Source organism: Megalopta genalis, chromosome 16 (genome assembly GCF_051020955.1).
Source record: "Megalopta genalis isolate 19385.01 chromosome 16, iyMegGena1_principal, whole genome shotgun sequence".
NCBI lineage: Eukaryota > Metazoa > Arthropoda > Insecta > Hymenoptera > Halictidae > Megalopta > Megalopta genalis.
Window position 1 is genome coordinate 2,028,463 of NC_135028.1, and position 13,651 is coordinate 2,042,113.

The 13,651-nt window shown below is 34.8% G+C and overlaps 1 protein-coding gene across 4 annotated transcripts; it reads right to left on the reverse strand.

Moving 5' to 3' along the window:
* Positions 1–885: 885 nt before the first annotated feature.
* Positions 886–13,558, reverse strand: LOC143260644 (uncharacterized). Of its 4 annotated transcripts, XM_076526788.1 has the most exons (10): positions 13,392–13,558; positions 9,919–12,039; positions 6,335–6,454; positions 6,123–6,240; positions 2,960–3,206; positions 2,074–2,178; positions 1,861–1,951; positions 1,606–1,751; positions 1,275–1,407; positions 886–1,204 (listed from the first exon to the last, which is right to left on the reverse strand). In XM_076526788.1, the coding sequence occupies exons 3-10, from the start codon at positions 6,437–6,439 to the stop codon at positions 1,154–1,156; spliced, it is 996 nt and encodes a 331-aa protein (XP_076382903.1). In that variant the 5' UTR covers positions 6,440–6,454; positions 9,919–12,039; positions 13,392–13,558; the 3' UTR covers positions 886–1,153. The 4 variants fall into 4 exon arrangements, with proteins under 4 accessions (XP_076382903.1, XP_076382902.1, XP_076382900.1 ...); XM_076526787.1 differs by lacking the exon at positions 9,919–12,039 and having other exon boundaries at positions 2,960–3,071; XM_076526785.1 differs by lacking the exon at positions 9,919–12,039.
* Between the last annotated feature and the right edge of the window lie 93 nt (positions 13,559–13,651).

Consider the following 13,651-nt stretch of genomic DNA (forward strand, 5'->3'; position numbering starts at 1 on the left):
ATTCCAATCTTGTAGTTCGATTTTATAGTTATTGACTATCGGTAACTACAAAAACGAACCACAAGGCTCGAATAATATCGCATCTCCTCGTATCTCGTATCTCCTCCAAACTGTCCATTTTGGTATACAATCTGAGCGCCAATTAACGACAATTTACTGTATAACGGAGAAAATCTAATGGTGGAACAATTGACTGTCGAGTAGAGGCGAAGGCGGGAAAGATGTTCCCAAGCTTGGGATAGAGAAGGTTCGGCCGGAGATTCGAACCTCGTCTTTGGCTTTTTGAGCGACTGCTTTAAAAAGGAGCTGGACAGCCGTAACTCTCCAGCGTATCTTTATTTTGCACAGTTATTACACGGGAACTTGTTCGTTGCGGTCAACGCTCCTTCCGGGTCAGTCGTAGAAATAGGACTGTCGTGCGCTCAATGAATGGCCCTCTTATGCTCCAACCTTATCTCTTTTTGGTGACTCAGAGTGGTGAGACAAGGATCAGCGTTGCATCGTCTTTCGTTATCTCTTTTCTCCCCCCTCCTCCTCTCAACCGCTCGTCATCTTTCCCTCACGCCCTCTCACCCTCTCTTCCCCTCACTCACCCTCTCGTCCTCTCTCCATCTCTCCTCTTCCTCTCCTCCCCCGCACCATATCACCGGACTTTCTAGGAAGAATTTACTGTACAGATTGTGACAACACATATACACACAATACACACATGAACACATTTTAGGTGTCCAATGCAGAAAGAAATTGTGAAAATATACAATTATTAATTCTGTACACGCATTATACATACTTCCTCTTCTAAATAGTGATCAACATTGCCACGTCCAACATTTCTAAGTCTGTTACTAAGCCGACGTGATTGCGGTAAAATACGAAAATGATGTGTAGTTTTATCACTTTCTTTATTAAAGATTTTATTACCAAGACGGTACAATTGGATAATTTGAAAATCGTTCCCGTTCCCGTTCCCGTCCCGACCGAGTCTCGCACACCAATAGTGATATCTTCAGTTTACATTCCAAGTGGCGTGAACTCTGCGACTATAAAAATCCGCAGCTGCGTATAGCCAATAACAATTAATTTTGTACACGCATTATACATATTTCTTCCCCTAAACAGTGATCAGCATTGTCGTCCAATATTTCTAGGTTTCCTACTGAACCGACGTGATTGTGGTAAAGTACGAAAATGATGTGCTCATCATCTGAAACAGATGTTCATTGAATCTGAGAATAAAGACATCACATTTGATAGAATGTAAAACAATTGATTACCCTGGCAAAGCCTTGGTTAGACGGAACGAATAAACCAGCGCAACTAAATTCCATTTGGTAACTACTTCTCATCAATACGAATAGTAATATTTTCTGTGACTTCGGTGGTATACGGTACCACAATGAATCGTATCTATTGCATTAAATAGTGTCGTGTCATTATTATGCGATACACACAAGTGTATTTCAACTTTTAATTACGTAATCTTTTAACGTAATTTCTACACAACTTATTCGAAAATGTGGGTAACTTTACCATTATTATTAGATCGATTTTATTTTCAGAATTATCGTTGATAGAAATTACATTTATTCAAGAGAGTGAACTTACATATCATTGAATAATCCAATACTAGAAGTAATCAGTTTTTGTCCACTATAATTGTTTAAATATATAATGAACAAATGTACCAAAGTAACTGGAACACAAAACAATATGTTTTCCTTGTCACTCAAATCTCCAAGCGCCAGGAATAGCTATTAGTATCAGAAGCAGTTGCATTATATTTCCATCGATGGAAGTATAGAAATATCGGAATAATGATCTTCGACCTATTTCTTCTTACACACTTTTAACAATGCTTACGCGGTATATATTTGCAGCAAACGAGGCAACAACTGCTAGGACTGCCACTAAATAAGGTATCGCCAAAGACTTCGTAATATTTGCTGAGAGTCTTCCTTCGCAAATTCATGTTTCAGTACATTCACGATGGAAAGAGAAGACGTAAGATAGAATAAATATACAATAAAATATATAGGGATTATGTTGTTCTAATATTTGAATGAAGGTACCAACTCAGAAGCACGTTGGTGCAAATCCATTGCTGATCGTATGTCTATCATATTCGATGTAAGCGTCGCTGAATTCGCCAGCTGCTCAACAGCTGTTCGTATTCGGTAACTACAGCAATGAAAATATATGTGTACTATTAATATAGTCATTTTTTTAAAATAATATATTTCTAATTATTTAACTACTATTTATGAGTACGTTTCTCGCTGCTCAACATTAACATGCTCTATAATCTGGAAATTCATACTCTGTTCTGTTATTTATGAATAGAGTAATTAACATTTCCAAAAAAGTATATAGGTTCTTTGTCACGATTCGCTATGTCCCTAAATAACTTGCACAGAAAATTAATTGTATGCTTTGCCAATAGTAGGAACGTTCCAAGTCAATTATCATTAAATGAATGATATTTGGCATCCACATAAATACATAGCATATAAATTAATTTCTAAAAAAATAATTCTTCTCTGTAAAATTTTGTATGACAGTATTATCGTTGACACGTAGAACATTTTCCAATTATATGAAGGTTTTTTTAATATTGGCACTTATAGTGTTCTCTAAAAGGAGTGTTCAGTTTAGTATTGCGTTACAGTTTAATGCTTCGGTGATTAAAGCTATATGAGTCGGCATTCGCTCTGAACAAGGAGAATCAATTTATTCACGAGTGTATTACAAAGGCTACACACGCAGATGAGGATTCAACTAAAGTATATGTATTAATATGGCAACAACAAACTAGCCATCCAGAGTACCTTGCCGACAATGGTATATAAAGATGATTCAACACAAACAACTGTTAGAAACAGGCTACAGAGTATCACAAACTTGTATGATCAAATCGATTGGAATCAGTATGATCGCACGAAACAACTGAATTGAAACATACCTGGTGATTTCCAATAATCCACACAAATAACAGGCAATGACAGCAAGCGATGATTCCGTACAGCTTAGCGATAATAGTCCCATCCAGAGTACAATTATAAGTTGATAAACAACTAGAGTAGAATTCCGATTAAGCTCGAGATAAAAGAATCCAAAAATATTTAGATAACGTATATGAAGTTGTGATTGCAATATTGTAGGAATGAATAGTATAAGAGATAACAGCAACGCTCCTCCAGATGATACGACTACAAGAAAGAATAATGTTACTCCAGAATAGTTCCAACATACAATGATTTCTTTAGAGTCCTTCCACGCAGGAATATACGTATAAGCCGCTCCAAATTTCCTTATTTCGAAACTATTGAATTTGTGCTTCACCTGGTACATCTTGTATACAAATAGATGAGATACGTATATCTAACATGCGCGTTCCCACGTAAAAGGATTATTTTAAACTATTGTAGTGCAGAAGCAGTCATTTCTGTAGCAAGACAACGGTGAACAGAATATTGCAACGACAGTCATAAAGTAAAAAATGTGATCAATTGTGTAGTCTTTTATAATTCTAATATGTCAACTAACAAGTTGCTCCTATTAGGGTGACGAATTAAGGGAGACTGTGGACACAGACGGTGCATTTTTTTTGGAGAAAACAAATCATGTAGAAGTCTACATTCTAGGCGAAATAAATACTTTATTCACCACTCTCTACATTTAATGTGAATACTAATGAGTTAGGTAAAAAGAGATATACCTAAATTACGACGAAAATCGCATTTTCCCTAATATAAATATCTCAGATGAACAAAACTTGATGATCGGAATCGAACCTCAATAGATTCCGTTTCTTGTGTCACAATTGCTAAAAGTTTATAATTTTGTACAGGATGTTGAAAAAGCATTCGTTATTTATATGTTATACAAAACAGATTCTACTGAATAAAAAAGCCTTCGTAAGCATAGATCGAAAAGTCAATCCTTTTCTGTGTGATATTGATATATCTGCTTAATACTAATAAGATCCACAATTGCCGATTCACAACTGACTTATTCTCGATTAAATTTACTGTCGACAATTGAATGAGGACTTTCAAAACGAGATTTATAAACACTGTAGTAAACATCGCATGCAAGAGAAGCAAATACTGTCCGGTGCTTAGAAAAAATCAATTATTTTGGCAGAGGAGCAAGAGGGATATTCCGATAGCTCCGTCTCACCAGTACGTCCGTAGTCATCACTTTTTTCTATTACTTTCCGAAATCCACTTCTATGGGAAGATCGGTAGCCCGATCCAGCCAATCACGTGTCTTACTCAGCTCGTAACTTAGTCAATAATAATCAAAAGTCTGAAAATTGGAAGAGGCTATGTGGAGCGGGCGATCGATTCCCCTAGCCCCTTGCGTCATTTAGTTTATGCGTAGTATTTCATTTTCTCGTTTCCCGATATTATCTTTAGGTTGTATACCCGAACCTATTACTTCACAAATATTGAACATATATTTAAAACGTATGTGATAACTGTGTAAAAAATCATATGATACAACATAAATATAAGAAGTATGTGTATAGTACAGCACGTTTGCTGCATAATGCAATGGAAAGTTAATCAATCTGTAGTTAATGCTTTAGGAATAAGTCAACGCTCTTGCATCTTGTAATTGTTGCGTCTGTTTTACTTTGTCTCGATTGTTGTACGTCTCCTGATTCCCGTCGCGCGTCTCGCTCGCTCGTGATTGCATAAATACACACACATGCGCAGAATACGCGTTCTATGTGCTCTTCGATCTATGTTTACTAAGGTTTTTTTACTCAGTTTAATGTGTTCTATATATCACATAAATATTGGATGCTTTTTTTGAACATTTTGTATAAATTGATTTTGAAAGGGTACAGTAAAATTTCCCCAATTGTCCTTTAACTTGTAAACAAAAATGAACCATTTTGGAAGAGGAAATACGATTATTCCAGTCTCGGAGCTCGTTTTTATAGTTGTCGATTGTCAACAACTATAAAAACGAGCCGCAAGGCTGCAGTAATCATACCTCCCCTTCCCATATTTTTTCCAAATTGAGGATCAATTAGAGAAAATTTACTGTAGTTGATAGGTTCGGAAAGATACAGTAATGTCTCCCTAATTGACGTTCAGACTGCGCACAAAAATGGACAATTTGGGAAAAGGAGATGCGATTATTCGAGTCTTGCAGCTCGTTTTTATAGTTCTTGACAATTCGTAACTATGAAAACAAACCGCAAGGCTCGAATAATCGTATCTCTTCTTCCCGAATTGTCCATTTTTGTGGACAATCTGAGCGCCAATTAGAGAGACATTAATGTACTCGTAAATAGTATGATATAATATTTGAAGATCCAAATCCTTCAGTGTGAGTGGAGTGCCGCTAATCTGGTAGAAATGCGATACAACAATAATGTTTAGTTGCTAACCTTTCCTTTTAGTATCTCTTTCCTACTTGCTTTACTGTCAAATCTTCTTATGTACAAAGATACAAAACTTTTCAAAATAAAAATACACAAGTCGCAAAGCAGATCGTTTTATTCAATCAATATTCCATTTGAACTAAATTTGTTCATAAACTCCTTTGCTGCATGGGAATACTTATTCCATGAGGATGAATATTTTCGAAGGCTGAAAACACTGTTGAAGGAAGCAAATAAAAGTGATTGAAGCAAAAGCTCGTAAACCAATCAGTGCTTTTGTGCTTTTCAATATTAGCAAACGTAAATAAATAAAATAACTGTTTAAGACGTTAGAAGGAAATTCATTTTGCGAAAAAATGGCAGATAAACGCAACCTAGGAATTATACATGGAGTATACCATGTATACTTGAAATTACAGCTTACGTTTATAAAATTCGTTACGCCAATTCCGAACCATTCTCCTTTAATTGCGAATTTACTTCAAAGTATCTAATGCTTCCATTTTTGTAGAACTCGCGGTATGTTGGTTCTTATTAAATCAGGTTCAAACTCATCTGTATTCTATACCGGTATACAGTTATTTTTTGTATATTAGGTAGGAAATATGAAAATATGTCAAATTTGTCTATGTATCGGGCTGCCACAGTCTCCCCTGTAGAAGGAATCATTTTTCTAATATTGATATTTAGTGTAATTAGGGATCACACGATTGAACATCTTTACCTACTAATACCATGACCACGCGTCTCGCTTCTGTTATTTGTTTCATGAATATATCCATTTCCATAGGATCTTTCGTCGCAATGAAATCATGTTGAATATTTTCAATTGTGGATTTTATCTGAAACCACATGAAAAGTGTCGATTAAGGGATATAATAATTACATGATTAATTTTCCACCCGTTTTGAAAGGAAAACGATGGTTCCAACTTACTACTGGAAAACTGATGATGAATCCAACGTATCGTAAAACGAATAATAACAAGGGAAAGGTGAACGATAACGTCTGAAGTACATTATGCAGTGAAGTTTCTACCATTCTTAACGTCGATACCTGAAAATTTTACATTTGGTTTTAACAGTATTAAATCATTTCAAGATTATATTTGATTTTAACAATTTCATATCATTTCTAGAACATTACGAACAGTATCGTTTTATAAAAGTCTTTATGATTCTTAAAATTCTTTTTCTGTAGTAATGAATGAATTTAATTTGGAATATTTTCGTCGATAAATCAATGCGTAGTGGATACCATTATGCCTTAGTCAATATTTTCCGTAGCAGTTGCACCGAAAGACTGCTAAATTCATAACCCTAAAACTATAACGATTTGCAAAGTCCCCATACACGCGCACTTCAAATGTGCGCAAATCTCCGTGTGCAATTGCTTCTCATCGCCTTTTAGCTTTTTGCGAACAAGAGTTTTCCATAATAGGATTTACAGCGACCAGCGCGCCATAATGGGTAGCAACCGTCACTTCAAATTGGGCTATGTTCAACTTAAATGATAGACCGATTTATCAACATTTTCAACGTTTATTAGTATTTAAGCTAACATACAATACGACTCCTCTCGCAGTCGTCCCACAAAATACAACACACACGTAAACAATCTGACACCTAGGATATTTGAATGTGGCTAAAAACACGTCTCACACACAAGCTCAATTTTTTCCTTCCGTCTGGTAAATGATCCTATGAGTGTTGTACCAAATTAATATTGCGATACGACACAATTTTGACACAGTTTATGACTATGGATCAGATACATTAGAGGGATCATACTCAATGATATTGTACAACAGTGCACACTCATGTGCATTCTGGCATCCTTTTTCACGCGACAACAAGTTTTTCTGTCATCCTATGTAGTGTCGTGTAGCATAGTTATGAAATAACACGTCTCGCACTCGAAAGATTTTTCCAATATATCTATATTCAAGTGGGACCAAAATTTGTGATTTTTTAATACAAAGTCGAATTAAAATAAAAATCATTATACTGCTGTGAAATTTTATAGGAATTAATGAATAAAAGGTTTTGTGTTTAATTTATGTACTTTACATAATTTTCATACAGTCTGAAACAAAACTTAAAATTAATTGTCACTTTGTCAAGGATGTGTCGCCGTATTAATGATATCTGAGTGTAAAGGGTTAATAATCTACTTATTTGCATATTCTAATCGCTTTAATTACTTTACATGGTATGTAAAGTAATGGAAAGTAAAATAAGATGGATTTGTGTAATGATAATTAGTATATAACATATAATTTAACTGAGATCTCTTCCTTATTACTGGTGAAATAGTTAATAGAATGTATTATACAAAATTTAGTGAAACTCTGAAATAACATCATACTAATCTTTAAGTAACTGTAATTAACAACACATCTTAAACGGTATATAATTCTTTTAATCCGACAAAATTTATTCGTACTATTTTTTTGAATCCTTTAAATTAACAAAAATATGTATATTTTGTGAGCAGAATTCGTGGGATACTGTTGGAAAGCGTTAGTATCGATTGATGTATGATTGCGCATTCTGGTTTACCGACGAAATGTGTTTGTCTTTTTCTGAGCTTAGCGTCGTCTTGCAGTTCGTCTCTCGATCTCCCTTGCATCGTACATATTGTACGCTCTCATTACAATTACAATTGTAGTAAATCTCCTAACAGGTCATGAGCTCAAAAACTTCGAACTTAGCGTGCATAGTCAGTTCAGAAATGTCCAGGAAATTATCTTTGCTAAACGGTTATTGTCTCATATGGGGGGGGGGGGGTGATAAATATATTAAATCTCCTATTAGGGTATATTGTGACAATCAAAATGCGATAGAATTTTCGAAAAATGCTAAGTTTCATGAGCGTAGGAAGCATATATGTATAAGATATATTAACCAAGTTGGTGTGTAAATGTATAAATAACCGCTGTACAGAAATATTAAATTTAAATGTAAAAGGTCGAGTTAAATGGTAAACTATGTAAGTGCGTAAAGAACGCACTTCGATCGATAGGAGGGAAAGCGTTGGTATCGATTAGCGTTTCCACGATTGTGGCATTCTGATCTTCCGACGAAATGCAATTGTCTTTTTCTGAGCTTGGAATCGTCAAGCAGTTTGTCTCTCGATCTCCTGTTTATACAATTATAATTATAATAAATCTTCTGACAAACACAAACGATATTGCAGAATTAAATTTCTATGTGTGCACGTGAAAAATATGAAACTGCGTCATGTGTTTCAACTCCTTTTTCGGTAATAATTGTGTAGAAAGTATGTGCACGTACAGTGATCTTAACTTGTAATAAGTAGTGATATTAATTACAAAAAGTAACTTTAAGTACCACTAACGATGCAACATGACTTGTAAAAAGTATTAGTATTAGAATTAGTCTTTAGAGTTAGCTGAGCAAAAATTACGTTTAGACATGCATGATAACCTGATTGGGAAGTTGATTTTGATCTTCAAAAATTAAATTGGAGGTTTCATAAAAATGTCTATTTACATCACAAATTTGGTAGATGACAGGTTTATGACCAGGAAACTATTTTTCATCAACCTGTAAGAATATTTAGATGATTTTATCAGGAAATGTGTAAGGCAGCACCCATTTTCTTTTAAGTTATCATATTCGTTGTAAATAGTAGTACGTATTGACATAATGAATCAATTTGTAAAAGTGTTATTTGCGGACGAAACATCTTTGAACTGTGATCATCTGAATCTGGGATACATGTATCATGAGACGCGATGGCGTCTCGCACCATGTAGTTGTTTAATTTTTTATGTCATTACATGTTATATTTAACCCTTTCTTCCATTGTGGAAGAAATCGATGAAATCAATTCCTGCGTATTATTCTCGACACTTTAGAATTCGGCCCCGGCGACAGATAGGGAGACATTATTGTATTCGCATTCGCATTTTACGAACTCAGCTACGATCACGGTCACGATTACGGTTTACGATACGAATAACGATACGGATTTATATTATAACTAACACAATTTATGTCTTCGACATACGATTACGAGAATTATTGTATATTGCTTTACTGTTGTTTTTTGTATTGTACTTTGTATGCGTCACTGTTTAGTAAAAAATAGAATAATTACTAAAACATACTATCTCTACATATTTATTTAGAAATTATATCGGAATGAACAAAAAATATATTTCATCACGATACATATACACAATACAAAAGAAAAAGACACGAACACCCGCTATATTGTATACCATAATGACTTTCTACACATCAGCCGTAAAAATGCCATAGCAATTGCAACAATATGTGAAATCCCCCCCTCCCTGGAAATATTTGCAATGTAATTTAAAAGCAGATGAATTCGGTTTGGACTTCAGATCCCACATAAAATTTCTAACAAATTATACCATAAAAACGTCCATATCAATGAGTTCACCCAAACATGCATCCGAAAGATATTAATTCAAAGCAATTAATCCCCCAAAGAAGCATTCAAAAATTTGTAATGGGTACGTTCCCGACCTGAGACTTTCCCCATTTTTATGGCACCCATCCACTCCCCAAATCGTCAACCAGACTCGCAGGCCGGCCGTAGAATCGCGCCACAGCTGCTAGAGCGCAACGTTTCTCGCTAGATACGAACGATGCGTTATGCTTTACTCCATGGCCGCCAGATGGCCGCGGCTCTTGAACGCGTTCTCGTGGTTGGAAACAGTCGGCAGTGGATATAATTACGGCCGATTAATATGGAATCGGAGATACATATTTTTGTTCATAATGTCGTCTACAAATACCAATTCACCAACACCAAAGCTTGATATGCATTTACACATCGTCATTGATCATCAACTGTGTTTCAGAGTCGATTGCAAATATTTCGGATTCAATTCTTCTGTTTTTTTTTCTCCACACCATTACTTTTCGGTGACCACAATGAATGTCTTTGCTTTCATCTGCGAAAATTGTAGTATCTCAAGATTCATTTTCTTCTGGTACATATTGATTAGCGTATTGCACTCTTTTCTTTCTGTCGATTGCGTTGATAAATGATTTTCTTCTAGATATTCGTCCATAATATTCTTCAGATCTCAAAACTCTTTGTACAGTTTGTGCATGTATACTAATCGTCAAACTTGTCGTTAAGTTTTGTAGCTAGTTCTGGTACACCTTGCTTGGGGTCTTTTTTAATTTTTCTTACTATGAAGCGTCTATTATGAATATTAAATTTCTTCGGCCGATCTTCTTGTGGTTTCAATCCATGCCTGTCCTCGTCACGACATCTTCTTATGATATTCCACACAGCACCCTTAGCCACATTTAATAGTCTTGCAATTTCTAGCATTGAGTTTTCTTTTTCCTAGTGATACATCACTAATTGCCGTATTTTAAACGAAGTATTACTTTTGCGATCCATGTTGTAATAAATTTGTGAGTGTTCGGGGTCAGTGTTTGCAAAAAAAATAGGCTACGTAAGGAGAGGAGTCAGGCGACGCATGCGTGGGATTTCCACACAGCGACACACACAGATCCAGACAGAGAGCTCGCTGTCAAATCATTGACTCATATTATCTTTCTGATTTTTAAAAATTAAATAGTATTTGCCTTACTGTGAATGTATCTTAGACTGAGGAGCATAGTTTCTAATTCATTAGAAATTCTGTCAGAAAAATACGCAAAGAAATTGATCTTTCTGAAGAAAATTCAAAAACACTAAAGATTCAATGTTTGAAATGTTTCTTACAAAAAATAATCAGTATTGAGTCTTCAACAAACTCCAACATAAAAACTTAAAAAACTATATTATTTTATAAATAATTGAGGATGTTTCGATTATTTATTTGTCACTATATATTTTTCACTCAATAATGTAATATTTGACACCAAGACGAATTGAACGACCTATATAACATGGTTTTTTGTCTTGAAATCATGCTAAAAGAAGCGTGCACAGTTAATTCTTGTCTGTGGTCCACGATGCGTCGTGGCGCATTTACCAAGTGAGCATTATAATTCTGAAGTACGATCAGAAAGAGGCTCAACATCACGTCGCGATCGTAGTTCAAAAATATAATATTCATGCGGAAAACTCGCCACACCACTGTGCAGGATACCCCACGCATGTGTGATCACTCCGCTCTTTGCGTAGCCTACTTTTCTGCGAACACTGATTAAAATTAACACGAAATCAACACGTCAATAGCGTTACGGGTCTGCTGTCCCAATAATTTTGTGGCATAGAAGTGCGGATTATTTGAATTTATCTTGTATTATTTCTCAACCAAATGGAAAAATTTATCCATTTTTTGTATATATAATCTAGATACTATACTTTAAAATAATATAACTCTTTTTTGTTGTGGGATGTACATTTATCCAAATATAAATATTAGAATTCAAGATTATATGGTGTCCCAATATAGTTGTATATCGTATTACCATTAGAAGATGTAATTTCGTAGTCTCTTCTAGCTGAGGCGTTTCGTAGACAACGAATAATTAAATTGATATCACACAGCTTCATTAACCTATGTATACTTACCGTACCGTGTGCGGTACAATTTAATATTAAAATCTGGCTGGCGTACTCGATCAAATTTCAAATTACCGACGTCACTTGGCATCACGTAAAAGGTATAAAGAATACTATAACAATAGATCATTACGACAAATTCTAACGGATAGTGAATGCAAACATCGTTACATCACTGATTTAATATCCGAAAATTTTGGAATTTTCGGAAAAGTTTAACTGCATTAGTTTCAGATCTAAGTGAGTTAGTACAACAAGGTGTTATGTAACTGGGTGGCTTAGTCTAAGTTAAAAAATGAATCATAGACAAAGGATAACATTTTTTCATTTAACGCATTGCTTTCGAGAAAACTGAGTTGGAAGATGCGTCATGTTTGCGTGTTTGTAGTATGACTAGAAGTAGAATTGGTATGTCATGGGCAGATGTGCCACTTCATTCCTATTCAATAATATTATTTGTTGAATGAAAATAATTAATTCTTCATTTTTTAAAATAAAATCAGCGCTTATCCCATTGTGCCACTAGTTAGGTGACATTCTGTATACATATAGAGTAATATATTGACTCGGTCGAATATTTCCCGGGAATTGAAGTTATCAAAAATGTTATGTTCTTACAAAAGTTATTCAGTATGGAGGGAGACGGTAGATGATTTAAACAATATTCCTGCAGGTGTGGTAGTGGACGAGATATTGAAGTCAAATTAATATTTCTAAATGGGACCCTGTATTTTTTTATCCATAGTATATCAGTGTTTGTTGAAACAAATACAATCGCTTACAACATATCATTCCATGTAATAAAATGACAAATGAAATGCATATGAGGCAGATGAACGCAAGTCGTAATACTTTTTATCACAAATTGAATAGCGGTAAGTGAAAATTATAATTAATTTATGTACAAGTTGTTACCATTTTCGCATGTTTTCCATAGGAGGACCACCTGACAAGAAACAAAAGATTTGATACAAATGGATATCACAGTTGCGTAGAAACCAAAAGGTAAGATGCTATCATTTTGTAGGTCATCATGTTGCAGATCATTGAATTAATTTCAGTAAACGCTGTTATATTATGGATAAAAAAATACAGGGTTCCATTTAAAAATATTAATTACACTTTAATATCTCCCCTAACACTACACTTGTAGAAATATTGCTCATATCATCTAACGTCACCCTCTATACGAAACAACTTTTGTAGAAACATATTTTTGATAACTTCAATCCATTGTGAAATATTCCGCCAAATCATATTAAACGGATCACCCTGTATGCATAGTCGAAGAATAGTCACAGGATATTTAACGAAAGTTATAAAAACTTCAGGTATGTCACATTATCGCATTCCATTTTATCACTGTGAATCATCTCTTCGAGAAACGTGCTGGTACTTTGACAAGAATGAGAAGTTTAATTTCTCGGTTTCAAAAATATTCCAGTAGTATTCGTGTATTTCTTACCTGCATCCCAATGCAGCAGAGAGTAAGCAAACAGAAACCGAGTCTGCGAACGTTCGTTTTTAGAGAGTGATCACTGGGCAACAGTCCAGTAATACACATCACAGTATAATAGGTATTATAATTTTTCTGGAACGCGTCCATGTTCAAGAATATGCAAAATGTGTATGAACGGAAAATCTAATGTATCGTCCAACTACACCTCGGCACTATATTTTATTCATGGTTTCCGTCATTAACTTCTGTCGGTTCGAAAGTCGGCA